Here is a 21,441-nt window from a genome sequence, read left to right as displayed (position 1 = left end):
AACTTCGAGATTCCGACAAGATTGCTTTGAAACTTTTCCATTTTTCTGCCATGTTTTGTTTGTAATAAATGGTGAAACTGTTTATGTTTGGGCTAAGAGCATTTTTTTTAAAAAAACGTTAGCAATCGTTATTAAGACAAGGGATAATCCTTTTCTACTTTTTTTCTGTACCCAAAGAGGTACAGGTCAGCACTACTGCCCATTCCCACACTGCACTCAGAATCCACCTCCAAGTGATTTCAAAAGGCCTGCCAGTAAGAAGTCTCACAACACCAGGTTAAAAGTCCAACAGGTTTATTTGGAATCATGAGCTTTTGGAGTGCTGCCCCTTAATCAGATGAGTCACCTGGTGAAGGGGCAGCGCTCAGAAAGCTCATGATTCCAAATAAACCCGTTGGACTTTAACCTGATGTTGCGAGACTTCTTACCGTGTTCACCCCAGTCCAACGCTGACATTGCTGCCTCATAAGTATCCAGTAGTCTCACACGCAAAGATTTTGACAACAAAATCTAAAGCACCAACTTCATCAACTAGATTTTTTTTAATCGGTCAACTTATTTGCCATTAGTTTGGAGGGAAACATTGGAACAGCTGCATGCAGCCCTAGGGATAGGAATGGAGGCCCACCTTTGTTTTATGTTCATATTTCTTAACCAAGTCCTGTTCACCTGTCACTCCTGTGCTCACTGGCCTAGACTGGCTCCCAATCAAGCAATATCTTGATTTTAAAATTCTCATCCTTGTTTTCAATCCCTCCATGATCTTGTCCCACCCTATCTCTGTAATCTCTGCAACCCCCCAACACTCTGAGATATCTACGCTCCTCTAATTCTGGCCACTAAAGTGTGAACACTTTTAATCTCTCCACCAATGGTGGCCGTGACATAGTTGAGGATAGATCATCAACCTGCAACATTAATGCTGTTACTTCCTGCACAGGTGCTGCCTGACCTTTTCAGCATTTTTTATCGTCCAACATTTACTCAAACATTTTCACAAGTTGAAATACAATCTGAAATTTTCCTAACATATTAAAATTTTATAGGGCACTTCTGGCCAATTTTTCCCAGTATAATTTCCTTCGGCCACATTTAGAATAGAAACCGCTTATGCAAACATACTATATTCTCATTCTATACAGAGTGCCGCTCGTATTTCGAGGGTTAGAAATGGACATTGAAAAATGGCTGAGTTTCCTAACTAAAAAATTATGACTCCTAAAAGGAGATGGGGGGGTGGTGGGTGGTGGTGGCGGTGGTTTCCTTGCATAACACATATTTAATCTGCTAATCACTTGACACTAATTGTCAATTTAGCATGGCCAATCCATTCTAACCCACACATTTTTGGAGTATGATAGAAGTGGCATGGTGGCACAGTGGTTAGCACTGCTGCCTCACAGCGCCAGGGAACTGGGTTCAATTCTGGCCTCAGATCACTGTGTGGACTTTGCACGTTCTCCCCACGTCTGTGTGGGTTTCCACCCACAGTCCAAAGATGTGCGGGTTAGGCTGATTGGCCACACTAAATTGACCCTAGTGTCAGGGAGATTGGTAGGATAAATGCGAGGGGTAATGGGAATAAAGCTTGGGTGGGATTGTGTCGGTGCAGACACAATGGGCTGGATGGTCTCCTTCTGCACTGCGGGGATTTTATGATGGAGGTAACCAAAGCACCCAAAGGAAACCCAAGCAGACATGGGGAAAACGTGCAGATTCTACACAGACAGTGACCCAGGGCCAGAATTGTACCCGGATCCCTGGAGCTGTGAGGCAGCATGCCACCCTTAATTTGAATCACCTTGCTCTGAAGATACCACCTCTAAATTTTATTCTAGCTTGGTTAAAGCAGTTTGCAGGCAGTTTTGTCATTCTGGACAGGATTTAAAGTGTGTTCTCAAGAGCTAGAATTTCAGTTTCAATTCACGTCACAACTGGGATGTTTGGAGAACTCGGGAAATGTGAGCTTCCCATCTTCCTGGTGTTTCGGCTGTGCTTGGAGCAGGAGGTTTCGATATGTTCTTTCTCCAGAGTGCTGGAGTTGATTACTTTGTCAATGACTAAGCCGTCAGTCCATGGTAGCTAATTCAAAAAATTTACACTTTTGATGTTTTAAATAAATTCAACTAATTTACTTATAAACCTGGTTAAAAACCACAGATGTGGCCACTGACAGAAGAACTTGTGCGGTGTGCTTTTTCATTGTCAGGTTAAAATACAAAGAAGTGAAAATAGTTTTCGGCATCAGTGAGTGCATGGTGAAATAAACTATGTTACCTCAGGTGTAGAAACCAAAAGCTGTGGCTCTTGATCCATTCTGCATTCCCTACATCATAGAACTTACTACACAGAGCAATTTTACCATGCATGACTGTTTTTACAATGTGACTTCACAAGATACTTACAGATAAGGGTTGCTATTTGGCCCATCTCAATTTGCCAACCCAGACAAATTCTACCCCCCAAACCCCATTTAATTGTTAAATAATTTGAGAGTTTCCAGCTTTTCCAACAGGATCCGTTCTAAATATTGATCCCTTAATGTGAAGAACCTTCTGATACCAATTCCATAGAGACATTATCCTTCCAGTTTGGAATTGTACCTCAATGTATTGCTCCCGCTAACGCAGTATGTATTCCACATTAACCTTCCCATACCATTAACTACCAAACAGTCCTACAGAAGATCACAATCTAGATGGCTTCCTTCCATGGTGAAAAGCTAACATGTCCATAACAGCATAAGGTATAGGAACAGAATTAGGCCATTCAGCCCATTGAGTCTGCTCCACCATTCGATCATGGCTGATACATTTCTCAACTCCATTCTCCCATTTGATCTCCTTACTGATCAAGAACCTATCTATCTCTGTCTTAAAGACACTCAATGACCTGGCCTCCACAGCCCTCTGTGGCAATGAACTCCACAGATTCACCATCCTCTGGATGAAGAAATTCCTCCTCATCTCGGTTCTAAAGAATCGCCCCTTTACTCTGAGACTGTGCCCTCGGATGCTAGTATCTCCTACTAATGGAAACATTTTCCCCACATCCACTCTATCCAGGCCTTTCAGTGTTCTGTAAGTTTCAATGAGATCCTGCCTTATCTTTCTAAATTCCATCAAGTACAAACCAGACTCTTCAAATACTAGAGGTTCACCATAACTCAGGCAGTAGGGGCTTAGTCTCATGAATCTTCTCTGCACTCTTCCCCCATCCCTCTGCACTCTTCTCCTCCCCTGCCAATGTTTGCTCCTCCCCCTTGTTTTTCAGGGACTGGACACAATACTCAAGATATGAGATCAGAGACCTGTTCATAATTTCATCATTTCAGCATTAATAGCCATAGAATCCTTACAGTGCAGAAGGAGGCCACTTGGCCCATCGAATCTGCACCGACAACAATTCCACCTGGACCCTATCTCTGTACCCCACATATTTACCCCACTAATCCCTCTAACCTAGACAGGCCAGAAGACTGAGGGGCAAATTACCATGGCCAATGCATCTAACTCTTACATCTTTGGATTGTGGGAGGAAACCGGAGTACCCAGAGGAAACCCATACAGACACGGGGAGAACATGCAACCCCACACAGGCAGTGACCCAAGCCGGGAATCGAACCCAGGTCTCTGGAACTGCGAGGCAGCAGTGCTAAGCACTGTGGCACCCTCTGCAGTGGAGCTTGAAGCTTTGGTGTTTGTCATTCAGCTGCAGTAAAGGCTGGTCAGAATGAAGTAGCATTCTGCCCAAGAAGGCTGGTGGCAATTGAGATTTGAGCTTTCTGCCCACAAGCAGAGTCTGCTGGCTCATTGTGCAGTGTTGATTTTCTCCTATTCACAATGCTGCCAGCAGACGCTGGGAGAGAAGCTTGATCAACAAATAGAAGAAAACGGTCCCAGTCGATAATTGATGGAAACAACATGATTTACAGCACTTTGCTCCTAAGTGAGGCAAACACCCACCATAGGCAGCAGGAGGTCAAAGTTAAACATATGTTCGCATTTCACGGTGGAGGGACAACCCACAGATTTGTAACCTCAGGTCATCAGTATTTTGTCAGGGCTATTAATGCCAAATTAGTCCACTCCGTTAGGAGAAGCATGTTAGACGCATTAACCAGATGGCGTAAGTGGTGCTGGTCAAGTTCTTCAAACTAAACCAAAGAGCAACGGATTGAGACAAATCAAAAACATGGAAACCCTAACAGTGCCACTGTTTGTCCAACAAAGGAGGTGGAACATTTCAATGGTCTTTGCTAAAACAGGGCAGTGAATGTGTTTGTTACAGTATTGTAAACTGGGAGCAATGCCTTCAGTACTAATTCCACTCGACAATGATGCCTTCAGGAGCTCACCGTTGAGTTTGAAATCTGAAGAATATTTCAATACTCGAAACATTTCAAAGTTCAAGCATTTTATGCAATTGAGAATAAGATTATAGTTTAATCCTACGTTTATAGAGTGAATGAAGCTTTAATCAATACTTTGTCATTCCTTAGCTGTAGTTATTACTAGGAATAGAAGTCGGTCCTTTGTTCCCTCAAGCCTGCTCCACCATTCAGTACGATCACGGCTGATCCATTTGTGTTTTAAATTTTACATTTCCATCTATCCTGGATAACCTTGGGTTCCCTTGCCTAAAAAGAATCTATCTGCCTCTCTCTTAAAAATATTCAATGTCTCTGCCTCCACTGCCTTTTGAGGCAGAGAGTTCCAAAGTCTCACAACTCTCAGAGATAAGGACAGAGATTCTCCCAAAAACGATAAGTCGGAACTGTTCTAGATCCCCTACTGTTTTGTCAGTTCAGCTTCTCACCTGAATCTCCGCACTGTGTGCACAGCAGAGGTCCCAGTCGTGAATATCATTAAAAATTCAGCCCCAACCCCCCAAACCCCATCCCATTCCGGAGCACCCCAATGCACAGCCTACCACCCCCCAACAGGCAGATCCACCTGGCAGAGCCCACCCCTTCCCCAGCCCACCCCAATTGCTGTCCTCCCTGCATCCCAGGCTGATTCTGTCTGCAGTGTGGCAGCAGGACCCCCCCCAAACCTACCGATCACTCCTAGGCCCTGCCCACAATAACCCCCATCCCCTTGGCACTGCCCAGTGGGCAGTGTAAAGGTGTCCTCCTGGATGCCACCATTGGGAACATCCTCCCTGCATCTACCCTGTCTAGTCCTGTTAGAATTTTATAAGTCTCTATAAGATGCCCCCTGTCATTCATTCACCTTGTCAAGGCCATTCAGCATCTTGTGTGCTTAATTCAATTTAACCCCTCACACCTCTCAGCTCCAGTGGAAATAAGTCCAGTCTGTCCAATCTTTCCTCATTAGATATCCGCTCATTTCAGGCATCAATCTAGTGCTCACAATGGATTTCTCACATGCCACAGGTAATGTTATCTGCAATCTCTTTCCATCAACATTTTTGTTCAGGTTGGACAGAATCATTTAAGGAAAAATTCACCTCATCTCACATAATCCCGATGCCAATGTTTCGGCAACAGCTGATAACTTAAAGTAAAAATTATTTTTAAAAAGATATATCATTTGGCTTTACTCTAAATATTACAATGCTGTATCAGTAAGTAAAGCTGTAAGACAGTGGAGCTCTTGTTCGGAGACAGATAGCTTTCGGATAGTTTCCAGTCGGGCAGGACCTTGTTTACACTGCCTGCTTAGAACTCCAAATCTCCTCCTGCCTTAGTAGAGAACCCTGTGGTTAGACACTTAGATATTAACCGCTGGGAAAGAAAGCATGTGCAAGTGATTAGAGAGCGCTGGTGGAAAATCTCTGCACTATCTAAACATTTCAATTAACTGCAGGCAGATTTAGAAGTGTTTCCTGAACACTTTTAAAATCGGGTTTGACACGCCACTTGAAGGACCGAAAATTACAATTATAAGGCGCTCTGTTGTCAGGACGACTTAGCGTCTTACAACGAAAGAGTTACCGCCTCAGACACAGTCACTGTGGTTACGTAGTCAAATATGGCAATCAATTTTAGACGCCGGAAGATCCCAAAAAACAGCAGATCAGCTAATTCGTTTTTGTAATCATAGAATCCCTATAGTGCAGAAGGAAGCCATTCAGCCCATCGAGTCTAATCTGACCACAATCCCACCCAAGTCCTATTCCCATAACTCCACATTTTTACCCTGCTAATTGCCTGACACTAGGACCAATTTTAGCATGGCCAATCAACCTAACCCGCACACCTTTGGACTGTGGGAGGAAATCGGAGCACCCGGGGGAAATCCACGCAGACACGGGGAGAATGTGGAAACTCCACACAGTGACCCGAGGCTGGAATTGAACCCAGGTCCCTGGCGCTGTGAGGCAGCAGTGCCACTGTGCCACCCCTGGTCAAGGAATGATAATATTGGCCAGGACATTGGGAGAACTATAACACCCCTACTGTACAAAAAGAGGCTTTCTGGCCCATCCATTTGTATCAAGTCAGTCAGCATGGATTCGTGAAGGGGAAATCATGCTTGAAAAATTTGTTGGAATTCTTTGAAGATGTAACTAGTAGAGTTGACAAGGGGGAACCAGTCAATGTGGTATATTTGGACTTTCGGAAAGCATTTGACAAAGTCCTGCACAAAAGATTATCATGCAATATTGAAACACATGGGATTGGGGGAAGTATATTGAGATAGATAGAAAACTGGTTGGCAGAGAGGAAACAAAGTAGGAATTAATGGGTGCTTTTCAAACTGGCAGCCAGTAACTAATGGGGTGTCAGAGCACTTGGTGCTAGGACCCCAGCTATTCACAATATATATTAATGATTTGAATGAGGGTACAAAATGTAACATCTCAAAGTTTGCAGATGATACCAAGTTGGGTGGGAAGGTGAATTGTGACGAATTCGTCAGAATAATCTGGACAGGTTAGGTGAGTGGGCAAATCAATGGCAGATGCAGTATAATTTGGATAAATGTGAGGTTATTCACTTTGGAAGCAAAAACAAGGTGGCAGATTACTACCTGAATGGCTGTAAATTGGGAGAGGGCAGTGTGCAGCGGGACCTGGGTGTCCTTGTGCACCAGTCACTGAAGGTAAGCATGCAGATGCAGCAGGCAGTAAAGTCAAATGGCATGTTAGCCTTCATTGAGAGATTACAATTACAGGAGCAGGGATGTATTGTTGCAATTATACAGGGCCTTGGTGAGGCCATGCATAGAGTATTGTGTGTAGTTTTGGTCTCCTTTTCTGAGGAAGGATGTTCTTGCTCTCAAGGGAGTGCAGCACAGGTTTACCAGGCTGATTCCGGGGATGGCAGGACTGATGTATAAGGAGAGATTGACTAGATTAGGATTGTTTTTGCTGGAGTTCAGGCGAATGAGGGGGGAAATCTCCTAGAGACTTATAAAATTTTAAGCAGACTGGACAGGGTAGATGCAGGGAAAATATTCCTGATGGTGGAGGAGTCCAGAAGCAGGGGTTACAGTCTGAGGATTCAAGGTAGACCATTCAGGATGGCGATGAGGAGACATTTCTTCACCCAAAGATGATGAGCCTGTGGGATTCATTACCACTGGAAGTAGTTCATGCCAAAACACTGAACGTATTCAGTGGTGGTTAGATATAGCACTTGGGGTGAACAGGATCAAAGGTTATGCGGAGAAAGCAGGATTAGGCTATTCAGTTGGATGATCAGCCATGATCATAATGAACAGCACAGCAGGCTTGAAGGGGCAGGAGGAAGTCATTTGGCCCTATCTTTTACGTTTCTATGTTAACTCTCTGAAAGCACAATCCACCCAGGCCCTCTCCTACACCCTATCCTCATAAATCCGTACATTTATCATGCCCAACTTATGCACCGTTGGACACACGGGCAATTTAGCACGGCCAATCCACCTAACCTGCACATCTTTGGACTCTCCCTTTGAGCATTTTCACGTCCACATGAACCGCTGGCTTCTGATTTGAACAATGCTACTTGGTCGTGAATTTTAGGAAGCTCGTGGGACTTGCATGGACCTTCTGGTAAGTCTGAACCAGCTTGCCTCCTCAGAGTCTCACACAGCTCCTCGCCAGAGTCAGGTGGACAGCAACAATAGCACTGACATGAAGTGGAGCAGCAGCGCCAAAATTCTAATCCAGGTGCTCACTCACGTTAATATTTAGATTCATTACTTAGTTCTGAGATCACAATTAATTTCAAATGTTGTTCACGTGATTATGTGTACCTCTCATGTTCTACATTCTGATACATTTAAAATAGACATTATCCCCCTTAATGAAAGTATAAGGGTGCGCGTAGTGGGAAAAATGAAAAAAAAATCTTTTGAGCACAGGGTTAATTGGTACCAGGAAGCTGCAGCTGTCCAGTTCAGGGTCCTGAGATGGCAGCTAAAAAATCATTTTACATTGAAGCAACTTGAGCCACATGTTATTGCCATCATCCCATCAGGATCCAACCTCCTTGGACCTCAGTTTCAGCTTGTGTCATGAGTTAATTGCCTGTTTGTTTTCTTGTCACCCACACAGCAAGGATTTGAAGCTGTAGCTAAATCAGTTAAAACATAATGGGATAGCAACTTACGTCAGCTGCATTCCTGACCACGTTCCCCACAATGACAACAACACGCCCCTTGAAACTCTGCAGCAAGTTGGCGGGTCCACACTGGATCAGCTCACCATCCGGGCTGAAGGCGGAACTGTATGGAATGTTTACGCTGCCACTGATGTGGCCACGAGTGAATCTGGTACAAAAACACGGTCAAGGAAAAGAGCACAGAGGAAAACAAACACAAGGAAACATTATCTGAAACATTTGTATTGCTTTAACTTGTTCATAATGGAATTCTGAGCCTTGAAAAACTGCACATTTAACACTGATAAACTCATCTCGCAAACCGTGTTTAACTTGCTCTTACCTCATTTGCGTCCGAAGTTCACACTTGGTCTTGACTCTCCATTGGCAATCCCAAAGGTGATCGATTAATATCTCAAACTACTGCCACATTTCATTTTCTAATCTTAATAAAACCCCCCAGTATCATAAATGGCACAGCTGCAAATACCAAGTTTTATGTCAAACTCTATTTATTAGTGTCACAAGTAGGCTTACATTGAGAGTGCAATGAAGTTATTGTAAAAATCCCCTAGTCGCCACACTCCAGCTCATATTCGTGTACATTTAGAGGGCATTTAGCACCTAACCAACATGAGTTTCGGACTGTGGGAGGAAATCGGAGCACCTGGAGGAACATAAGAAATAGGAGCAGGAGTAGGCCATCTAGCCCCTTGAGCCTGCCCCGCCATTCAATAAGATCATGGCTGGTCTGAAGTGGATCAGTTCCACTTACCCGCCTGTTCCCCATAACCCTTAATTCCCTTATCGATCAGAAATCTACCTACCCGTGACTTAAACATACTCAACAAGGTAGCCTCCACCACTTCAATGGGCAGAGAATTCCAGAGGTTCACCACCCTCTGAGAGAAGAAGTTCCTCCTCAACTCTAGAACAGAGTTGAGGACCCCCCCCTTAATTTGAAGCTGTGCCCTCAAGTTCTGATTTCCTTTCTAAGTGGAAAGAATCTCTTTACGTCTATCCTATCTAGCCCCTAATGGACACAGACATGGGGAGAACGTGCAGACTCCACGCAGACAGTGACGCAAGCTGTGAATCTAACCCAGGTCCCTTGTGGGGTGAAGCAGAAACGCTAATCACTGTGCCTCTGTGCCGCCTCTTGCCCCATCGAATCTGCAGCGATCACAATCCCACCCAGTGCCCTATCCCTGTAACCCCATGTACATACCCTCCTAGTTCCCCTGACACTAAGGGGCAATTTACCAAGGCAAATCAACCTAACTCACACATCATTGGACTGTGGGAGAAACCAGAGCACCTGAGGAAAACCCATGCAAACATAGGGTGAACAGGCAAACTCCACACAGACAGTGACCAATGCTGGGAATTGAACCCAGATCCGTGGTCAGAAGAAATGCATAAAGGTGTGATATCGCAGTTGCTTGTCCAATAACTGCTTCTATATTTTTTCAACACATGGGAGATATTTAAACATAAGTTTACTGCGTTTAAAATCCATGTTAATCAATATTGTGGGTTGCCATTCAATTTTCTCATTAGCACATTTTAACAGCAAACTTTAGTGAGGTGTGAACTCAAGTTTAATCGCTGTCCATTTGTACCTCTTGTTCAGGCACTTAATAGTAAGAACATACTTTGGTTGAACAACAGAACATTTTCTTGACAAATACAGATGTTCAATTTCACTGCAATATGAGATTAATTCAATTTCCTGCTGTGCTAAAGATATCTTAATTTCTGCTTCTGAAATTCAAAACAGTGCCATCCACCACATATATCTGAAATTTATGTTGTAAGAGGCGATCTAGACACGTGTTTGTTTTACAGGCTTTGATGAAGCACAATGGCAGGAAACAAAATCATGCTTGGTCAAATATAGGACTCATCATTAAGGCTGTGCACTGCATTCCAGCCAAACCAACCCCACTACCTCCAGGCATCAATGTCAGCAGCTTCTAATTCTGAATAGTGCCCAAAACGCAGAATGCAGCGAGACGGCCGGCCGAGAGAGGGCTGTTCTGTTGCAGGTGTCACCTTTCGGCTAAGACATCAAACTAATGCCCCATGGCATTATTCGAAGGAGGGCAGGGAAACTTCTCCCTGGTATCCAGGCCAATAGTTATCCCTCAATCAACATCAGTAAATTATACGGTCACTATTTCATGGCTCTTTGTGGAACCTTGCCATGTGCAAATCGACTGTTGCATTTCCTACATTACAGCAGTGACTCCACTTCATAAGTACTTAAATTGGCTGTAAAATGCCTAGGGGCGTCCCGAGGTTGTGAAAGGCAGAACATAAATGCATTTTTTTCCCCTTTCAGTTCCAATATTAAGAGCTAGTTACAAGTTGCAATGACATAAAAACACAAGGATAAATATTAAATCAGAAGGAGATATTAAATCAACACATATGGAGTAAAACAAATCTGTTATTTGATTGTAGATTCAATTTAATTTTAAACCATTTTCCAACATAATTCTGTACTGAAGGGGTAAGCAATGCACAGAGGTTAAATGCATTATGACTTGGGGGGGCATCAGTCCCCATTGATCTGAGAGTTCCATTCCATTGCTCATTACAGGCTAAACAATGGATAACCCAGGCATTAATATTCACTGAACATGGGCAGGAATTTTATTCCATTCAGTTAAATAGCAAACAAATTTGAACATTGGAGTTTTCTCACCCCAGAGTTGGATTTAGTGAACATGATAAAATAGATATAAAATATTAGTATGTCTATCCATAATGTTGATGAACAAGCAAATACTGCGTGTGTGTGAACCAGGTCAGGAGCTTCCCACTGGTGACATTCCTTCCTACACGCGGTGACACAGTGGTTAGCACTGCTGCCTCACAGCACCAGGGATCCGGGTTCGATTCCCAGCTTGGGTCACTGTATGTGCGGAGTCTGCACATTCTCTGTGTGGGTTTCCTCTGGGTGCTCTGGTTTCCCCCACAGTTTGAAAACTGTGCTGGTTAGGGTGCATTGGCCATGCTAAATTCTCCCTCAATGTACCCGAATAGGTGCCGAAATGTGGTGACTAGGGGATTTTCACAGTAACTTCCTTGCAGTGTCAATGTAAGCCTATTTGCAACACTCATAAAATAAACTTTAAACCTTCCCACTAGGTCAAGGAAACAAAGGTTGGCTGTAAAATATGAAATGGTTTCAGTATTGTTTGTAACTGTACACCACCAGCAGAAATAGACACTTCAGCATAGGTAGCCTGTGCAGGGTTCAAACCCACCACCCCAATCGCTTCAGAGTCTCAGATTTTTAATTGTGGTGTTGGTGTAGCCACAGGATAAGAACAGTGTTTATTGCACCACATTATATTATGATCATTTCCACATCCACTGTACACAACATTGGTAACCACAAGCATTGAAGGGAATCTCTGTGGTTTCTTTCAGTTTGCATTCTATACACCACACGCTACTAGTACTGCTGACAAAATAGCCTGATTCACTATATTAAAAATATATATGCACACTTTTTAAAGAGAGCTGGCTGAGAACTGGAGATGAAGCGCAGTCTAAGAAAAACAAAAGTCAGCAGGTATCTAACACGGTTGAATGGATTGAGATTAGGGCACTGCAGCTTCTATTGAGATTAGTGACTCAACGCACAGAGTTTATAGAACAGAAACAGGCCATTCTATCCAAATCACCTATGACAATGTATATGTGCCACACAAGCCTCCTCCCACCTTATTTCATCTAGTTATATTAGCACAACCTTCGACTTGCGCCTTCCTATGTTTTATCTAGTTTCTCCTGAAATGAACGTTCTCATCCATTTCAACTATTCTATGTTGTGGCACATTCTTATCACCCTTTGGGTAAAAACATTTCTCCAGGAATCCATACTGCATTTTGGGATAACCATATATTTCTGACCCCCAGATTTGGAGACCCTGCAGAACTGGAAACATTTCTTTCTACATCTACCTCATCAAATACTTCATAATTTTAAATACCTCTATCAGGACAACACAGTGACACAGTGATTAGCACAGCTGTCTGACAGCACCAGGGATCTGGGTTCGATTCCCGGCTTGGGTCACTGTCTGTGTGGGTTTCCTCTGGGTGCTCCGATATCCTCCCACATTCCAAAAATGTGCGGCTTAGGTGGATTGGCCATGAGGAATTTCTCCTTAGCGTCATGGGGACTAGTTAGGTTAAATGCATGGGGTTATGAGGATAGGGCCTGGGTGGTATTGTGTTCGGTGCAAACTCAATGGCTGAATGGCCTCCTCCTGCTATGATTCAATGAATGAATGACAAGTGCGACACTAATAAACCTCTATGATTCCATGGAAGGTCTCTCCTTGCTTCCTCATTTCCAAGCACTCGAGCTGTTCAGAGTATATTCTTTCTGCTTTGATATCATCCTTGTGAAATTTAAAATTTTTATTTTCTTCTGTACTCTATACCCTTTTTACGTTGCAGAGACTAGAATTGAGAGTAGTACTCAATGTATTGTCTAAACAAGGTTTTATGCACATTTAGTGCATTGGAACTCAAAGTAATCAAAATTGTGACAGTAAGGTTCCATGATAAATGATGCCAAATAATTTGCAGGAGTCAGGGTGCATTACACGCAATGCATCATATAGTTTGCAATGAAATCAATGAATGTTTGCAGCACAGGAGACTGCCATTGGGCCCATTGCGTCTATGCTGGTTCTCTGCAAGAAAAATTCAGCTGGCCCGTCTCCACAGGCCTTTCCCCAAGGGCCTGGCAATTTTACTCTCTTCAGGTAATCATCCAATTTCCTTTTGAAAGCTACGACTGAATCTTCACCGTACTCTCACGCAGCCTATTCCAGATTCTAGCCACACAAAAATGATTTTCCTTGTCTTTTTGTTTCCTTGATTCTTTTAACGTTCATTTTAAATCCGTGTTCACTGATTTTTGACTCTACCTGTCAATGGGATCAGTATCTCCCAGTCTGGGTGGCACAGTGCTTAGCACTGCTGCCTCACAGCACCAGGGACCGAGGTTCAATTCTTACCTTGGGTCACCGTCTGCATGTTCTCCCCGTGTCTGCATGGGTTTCTTCCAGGTGTTCCGGTTTCCTCCCACTGTCCAAAAGACAGGCTGGTTAGGTGCATTGGCCATGCTGAATTCTCCCTCAGTATACCCGAACAGAAGCCAGAGTGTGGCAACTTGGGGACTTTCACAGTAGCTTCATTGCAATGTTAATGTAAGTCTGCTTGTGACACTAATCAATAAATGTTAAACTCCCCTCGGGGCTTGGAACACATTTGAAAGCTTGGAACTTTAGCAAGTGGCATTTTTTTAACAATGAAGATTACTGTGCAAAAATAACTGGAAGGTCATTCCAACTCTAACATTCAACAATAATTTAAAATGTTATAATGGTGGAAGCATTTGTGCTGTTATGTAATACACTTTCTTTCAAAATGCAGTACTTGACTCAACACCAGTTGGATTCCTGCTGCTTTCACAAACTGTGTTGACTAAAATAACCCAAAGTATTTCTTCCCATAAAGTACAAAAACAATCTGTCTCTTGAACGACCAGATGTGTACGAGAGACCGAACCAAGTTACAAGTGGTGATAAATGCTACTTTAATGACGCTTCAGAAAGCTTGTTCTGTAATTAGTTCTCCTGGAATATCTTGCACTCGCTAACTGCACTTTAATCACCTTCTCATTTCCCCAAGTACTAATGCAAATAAACACCCCCCCCAGTGTAAGCTTGTGTGTCCTGCCCTTGAAGGGGATGCCTGCTCCTTGCTTAGGGAGCAGGAGAACGATGCTCTAATAAGGGTCATCACCCTACTGCTTTCATCCTTCCGCAGCCTACCTCCAAAGTTTCAATCACTTGTCAGATAATGAGTGTGGAGACCCTGCTCTGAAGAAATAGCGCAGCCCCTCCACTTCTAATTACTTTTACAGTAGCCGTGTCCTTAGAGACACAAGTACCCTGAAAAATTGAGCTTTCCTGAGCTGCAACCTTAAATCATCGGCTTCTCATGGTGTCTTTTGCGAGACGGCCAAACAATTGGGAATTGATTAGCACCAATGCGTTCAGGGCCAAGAAGAGGTTGGCCCCCATTTCCTCTCAAGTACAAGGTCCCTTTCTCTTCAACATAAAAACTCTGACTATTTTCAGCATCAGTATAAAAGACACTTTTGGAAATACTTTTATTGACTATCCCTGTATTTGCCAATTGGACATTCACCAGAGGCAATATACAAGCTCTATTCTAAGCATAGCTCAGCTCTGCAGTGAGCTGAATGGACTTTTAGGGCTTATATTTTAATTCTGAAGCTGACATCATGCTTGAATAATTGCATGCAGTCGCTGCTACAAAAGAAACACCCACAGGTTTCTGTGAATTGGTGCCTGTTAACAACAATCACTGAACTGGGAAACTGAATGAGGCTTTGGTGGGGGGGGGGGGTCACTTTGACTTTGGTCAATAGTATAAAACGTCAGCTACTCCAAAAACTCTCTCCCGATTTCCATTTCATTGATCGGGATTTTTTTTAAAAAATTCATCTGTAGGACATAGATGTTAGTGACTGGGCCAGCATTTATTGCCCATCCCTAGTTGCCCTTGGAGGGCAGTTGAGAGTCAACCACAGTTGCTGTGGCTCTGGAGTCACATATAGGCCAGATCAGGTAAGGATGGCAGATTTCCTTCTTTAAAGGACATTACTGAACCAAATAGATTTTTCTGACAATCGACAATGGGCAATGGTTTTGTGGTCATCAGTAGATTCTTAATTCCACATTTTTCTTAAAATCAGATTCCACTGTCTGCTGCGGTGAGATTCAAACCTGGGTCCCCAAAACATTAGCCAAGTTTCTGGATTTATAGTATAGTTACGATAGCACTGGGCTATTTTCATATAAAACAGGTGGCTGATTTCCAGTTTTATATTATTGGCCAAAATCTACATTACCTCCAATGGTTCCTCAATCAGCATTAGCATCAAGTGCTGTCAGGACAGAGAGACATGGTTTAGATGTTCTGTTCACTCCATTCCAACAAAGTACTCCAACTCCGATTTAGGGAGTGTATGTTTTGCCATTTCTCTGGCATCTCCACTTGGTACACTAACGCACTTTACAGCCTCAGTAAATAATCGTAACAACTCAATGCCAATTTCTGGCAAATTATGAGACACTTGTGCTGTAGAATCAAACTTCGGATGGTGCCGAGGCTGCCCTAAGCCACTAAAATAGGCGGAAGCATTAGTCTGCCAGCTATTAAGAGATGTGATAGATAGTTCAAGCGCACAGCTCTAATCCATTTCATTCAGAGTTCCTTAGAAACATTTCACTTTATTTTATTTCATAGACATCCGGCTTTATGGCAGATTAATGCTTTACCATGGAATGTTTTAGCTATTTATTGCTCTAAGGACTTCCTGCGTAGGAATAATAGAGACTTAATGAGATGGAAGAGAAAGAAGTTGTTTTCATCCAGTTGTTCAAGTGAGGGCAAAGGAGGGACAGCGGTACTGGAGAAAATTACGCCAATATTTGGAAACACTATTCACAATTAACATTTATTAACATGAAGGTGGAGAAGAAAGGAATCGGAATTTCTTAACATAAGATGGGAAGGGGAGATATAAACAAAGGGAATCTTGTAATAGTAGTCAAGCAAACCTCAGTGACATGAAGTGAATAGATGGACCATAAAAGGCGTGAAGATTGTCGTAGTTGGGTTGGAAAGGGGGTACAGAGAAAGAGAGATAGCCTGGTTTGTTGATTCTTCATACCTACATCAATGAATTCGATTTGATTTGATTTATTATTGTCGCATGTATTATCATACAGTGAAAAGTATTGTTTCTTGCGCGCTACACAGACAAAGCACACCGTTCATAGAGAAGGAAACAAAACAGTGCAGAATGTAGTGTTATTTTGAAGTACAATGAAATAACACAATACACAGAATGATATTAAGATGTTGCATTGATTTGGTGCCCTTCATTTCCTCATGCTCCCAAGTGAGTTACAGCCAATAAAGTAATTTTTGAAGTACAGATACAATTGGGATGTAGGAAGCTGCAGCAGTCAATTTGTGCACAGCAAGCTTCCAAGCAGCAGAAAGGAAAAATCGAATCAGGGCAGTGTTTGACAGGTTGCGAGGCAGTTGCTATTGGTTATGGTCATTGCAGATGCAATGGCCGTAACAGCCAGACCAAGCAAGTGACGAGAAAAGAATTCCGAACAGGTGGAAAGTCTACCCAGATATTCTCATTCAGTTAAAATAAAAGCAGTTAGTACATCACAGAATATAAAACCAAAAGAGAAAATGCTGGAAAATCGCAGCAGGTCTGGCAGCATCTGTAAGGAGAGAAAAGTGCTGACGTTCTGAATCCAGATGACTTTTTGTCAAGGGTTGTCTGGACTTGAAACGTCAGCTCTTTTCTCTCCTTACAGACGCTGCCAGACCTGCTGAGATTTTCCAGCATTTTCTCTTTTGGTTTCAGATTCCAGTATACGCAGTAATTTGCTTTTATCCATCACAAAATATATTTGCTCATAGAATAGAGTCCCTACAGTGCAGAAGGAGACCATTTTAGCCCATCGTGTCTACACCAACAACAATCCCACCCAGGCCCCATCCCTGTAACCACATATTTACCCTGCTAATTCCCCTGACACTTTGGACAGTTTAGCCAGGCTAATCAACCTAACCCGCACATCTTTGAAGTGTGGGAGGAAACTGGAGCACCCGAGGAAACCTACGCAGACACGGGGAGTAAGTGCAAGCACCACCTATACAGTCACCCAAGGCTGGAATTGAACCCGGGTCCCTGGAGCTGCCAGGCAGTAGTGCTAACCATTGTGCCACCCTAAACTAAAAATTAAACTGCTGTGAGCGTATACCTTTGAGTATGCAGCAGAACTCAAAACCACTAACAGTGACACAGGTTCACAGATAACAGAAGGGAAAAAGCACATTGATTATAGCAAACTAGGTTGCTTGGTGCACACTGATTACTGTAACAAAATCCATCAGATTCTGGCACTGGGAGTGACTGCAGCAGCATCAAATCCTTGAAAATGCCCATCAGTCATATTATTTTCCAGGCAATTCACGGGAAGGAGCTTGAAGGATTTAAATTCTTGAGATAAAACATTGGCACCACCACGATCTATTTATATGCTTTTGCACAGAGTTAAATTGCTGTATTTAAAACCAACATCAAACAAATAAACTCTGATTAATTATCCTGGATCTTGAGTTAATAAAGATTAACATTTCCGCCAATCTTTCAACATAATCAGCTCCTTTCATAGCTCTTAGTGATTTTCCATGGATAAGTTTTACCGTTAGCACACAGCCACATTTTGTTAACTTCCTTTGGTCAGAATAGCTCAGCCATCATCATCTCTTTAATTGCCCCCAAACCATAGTGAAGTAAAATTTTACCAATTGCACAGGTTGCTTGCAAGTTGTATTTTTCCACTGCGCGCACCCCCCCCCCCCCCCCCGCCCCCCAAGAATTGTTTAGCCCATCATCATTTAATAAGTGCTTTTTAAAACTGTGTGACCTCTGACCACCTGGAATATTTCTTGCAGTAACGTGTGTTTGTTCTGCCTCAATTCAAAGTGCAGTCGAGGGTGGCATGGTGGCACAGTGGTTAGCGCTGCTGCCTCACAGTGTCAGGGACCCAGGTTCGATTCCCGGCTTGGGTCACTGTCTGCTTGGAGTTTGCACATTCTCCCCGTGTCTGCGCGGATTTCCTCCGGGTGCTCCCACACTCCAAATGTTTGTAGGTTAGGTGGATGGGCCATGTTAAATTGCCCCTTAGAGTCACAAAGATGTGTAGGTTAGATGGATTAGCCATGGGAAATATGTGGTGGTGGTGGTGGTGGGGGGGGGCGGGGGGTGGAATAGGACGTGGATGGGATTGTGGTCGGTGCAGATTCGATGGGCCAAATGGCCTCCTTCTGCCTGCAGTGATTGGAGGATTCCATGAAACAGACCACAAAATGAAAGTTGGGGTCAGGGGGGAAAATCAGAACACTGAATTCTGATCAGCCCCAATCAAAATGAATGGTGGAGCAGGCTCAAAGGGCCGAATGGCCTACTCCTACTTCTAATTTCTATGAAAGTGTGAAACAAAAGGGTATTGCTTCAGCAGTCAACTAATGTGTTGCACAAGTAGGAATATGAATTACGTTAATGACTGGTCAGAATATAGTGTGTTCCAACCAGCTTTATAATTAAAAGAAAAATGAGGAGGTGTTTTGAAATATTTAACTTGGCCATACGGTCTTGTGTTAGGAAGGATAGTAACTTACTTAAAGCCGATAGTCACAGCTTCCCAATATAAGGTGCTCTGATCCTATTCTGCAAACGCAAGAGCTTACAGAATCTTGCTTTGTTTGCAGCCACCGTTGGTCTGTTCCAGAAGGAAATTGATATTGAAACATTGTCTGACAGGAGAAACTCCATCCAATTACACTGACTGGTCATCCAGACTCGAACAACATTGCCTCTATTCCCTCTCCACAGATGCTGTCAGACCTGCTGAGTTTTTCCAGCATTTCCTGTTTTTCTAACCCCACTGCTCCCTTGGTGCATTCCCTGAAACCTACTTGTTGATAGAAACCTGTCTATTCCTACATGAAATCCATTAAACTGTCTTGCCCCACATGTCAGCAATCTGTTACCATGTTCCCAGCAAATGTAAATCTCTCCTGTCTTTCCTGTCGCCTTTAGTTGTTCTTAATCTATAACTACGATTCCTTGTGCTGTACATAGAACCAACTTGTCCAAACTTTATATAATTTTAAACACCATTTGAAACTTCTCTGTTTTTTTCCCTTTTGAGAAAAGGATAGCAATATCTGCACAGGAGGCTGACTTTGCAAAAGTAAATTAAAGGCACTGAGGTGAATAGACCACACATGACAAAAGCGAAAGAGGGGAGACTGCCAAATAAGTCAATCTTTTCCTTCCACAACATTCTTTCAAGTTCTGAGATCAGCCATGTATCCTTTCATTTCCCCCCTCGAGTAACCGCATAATCTTTTTGAAATGGTTGGAATTTCTTCACATTTACCCCATTCAATTAACGTTAACATTTTAAAACCGCAACTGGATCACCTCCTCCAACCCCTTCGGAATACAAGCCGAGTTTATACAACCTGGTCTCATAATCTGCTCCCTATATATGTCTGCGACGTTAGACAGTGTGTCTGCACAATTTATCTGAGCATAGCATACATCACAGTCAAAGTTGATCTTATCCCCTGTTGACACATGCATGCACACTGCAGGGATCACTGGATAGTAATCAAGTGAGGAAACCTTTGCTGATTTAATCATTGTTTAAGGCAGGTGATGGGGGGGGAATTGATGCCAATGGTAGTAAGTCAACTGAGGCTAGTTTACTCAGCATAGGCCAGTAACCCGACCAAGAATTTGAGATGGCATTCGTGATCTTGAAGAAAGCTGCCCGCAAAGATCTAGCAATCTCACCGGTATGGGTTTCACCTTTTCCAAACACCATGTGTTCCTTTCAACTTTGAAAGCCTTTGGCTGCTCCTAGGGCCTCGGCCTTTAATTCTATTGCAGTCTACCTTCCATCCGCTTTGGTGAAAGTCACTAGGTTACTCGACAGAGATTATTTAGGTTAATACGTTTGTGGCCATAGCAACTCAAAACATAGAAAATAGGAGCAGGAGGAGGCCATTTGGCCCTTCAAGCCTGCTTCACCATTCATTAAGCTCATGGCTGATCATCCAACTCAGTAGCCTGATCCTGCCTCCCCCCTTCCCTTTATCCTTTAATCCCCTTCACCTCAAGTGCTATATCTGTTTCTTGAAAACATAGTGTTAATTCGTTTCTGCAGTCACAATTAAAGAGGACTGGCGGCAGAGATGGCATCACACAGGCTGATCAGCCAGTTCTATTAAAGAATTCAAATAGACAGAAAACCAGACAATGTATCCCACTGATTTAATAAATTTATAAAAGATAAAGTTAAAGTTGTTTATTTATCAGTCACAATTGGGGGTGGGGAGGTTGTGTGATCAACCAAGGGTGGGTGAGGGGGCAGTGATCATTGGGGTGCGGGGGTGTGGTTTGGCAGGCAAAATCCAAGATGGGGTGGGGGAATGACTGACAGATCTCTTTGTTTTGCATGCGTGCGAGCTCCCTCTAGTGTGAACAGCTGGCTTTCTGGCCAGCTTAGGCCCCACCCACCTCCCCCACTGGCAGGAAACAGATTGTGCATTTTTTTTTGCACAAAGTGTGTAAGGTTGCATTTTCAAACTTGTCCAAAAAATGAATCTCTAGCCCTCCCCCGTTTTCATGCTTATTTGGCACTTAGGCTATTTTTTGGTAAGATCACCCCCTGTTTGTTGCTGACCTTGAACTGCATGAAAATTCTGATGTGGACTGAACTTTGGCTTGTATGAGAACCTGCTCTGGTAATCTGATCTTCTTTGCCCATGTTTTGACCATGCCTCTGCCTTATCTTCCTGAAGGACTATCGCTGTTTTTTTGAAGTTTATTTACTGATGTCACAAATAGGCTTATATTAACATTAATTCGTGACAAGTAGTTGAGGGCAAAACACTATGCTTTCAAGAGACAGATATAGCACTTGAGGTGAAGGGGTTTAAAGGATAAAGGGGAGGGGGGAGGCAGGATCAGGCTACTGAGTTGGATGATCAGCCATGAGCTTAATGAATGGTGAAGCAGGCTCGAAGGGCCAAATGGCCTCCTCCTGCTCCTATTTTCTATGTTTTGAGTTGCTATGGCCACAAACATATTAACCTAAATAATCTCTGTCGAGTAACCTAGCGACTTTCACCAAAGCGGATGGAAGGTAGACTGCAATAGA

General features: G+C 43.2%; 1 protein-coding gene across 2 annotated transcripts in view; it reads right to left on the bottom strand.

Moving 5' to 3' along the window:
• tbck (TBC1 domain containing kinase) overlaps positions 1-21,441 on the bottom strand; it is a 192,132-nt gene that overhangs the window by 20,611 nt on the left and 150,080 nt on the right. For both annotated transcript variants that reach the window (XM_080195333.1, XM_080195341.1), the window contains exon 25: positions 8,564-8,723. In XM_080195333.1, the coding sequence (XP_080051459.1) occupies positions 8,564-8,723 (160 nt within the window). The remainder of the gene's footprint in view (positions 1-8,563; positions 8,724-21,441) is intronic.

Source organism: Carcharhinus amblyrhynchos, chromosome 1 (genome assembly GCF_965287045.1).
Source record: "Carcharhinus amblyrhynchos chromosome 1, sCarAmb.v2.hapA, whole genome shotgun sequence".
Classification (NCBI taxonomy): Eukaryota; Metazoa; Chordata; class Chondrichthyes; order Carcharhiniformes; family Carcharhinidae; genus Carcharhinus; species Carcharhinus amblyrhynchos.
The sequence above is the reverse complement of the archived record's forward strand: the minus strand, read 5'-3'. Positions and strand labels throughout refer to the sequence as shown.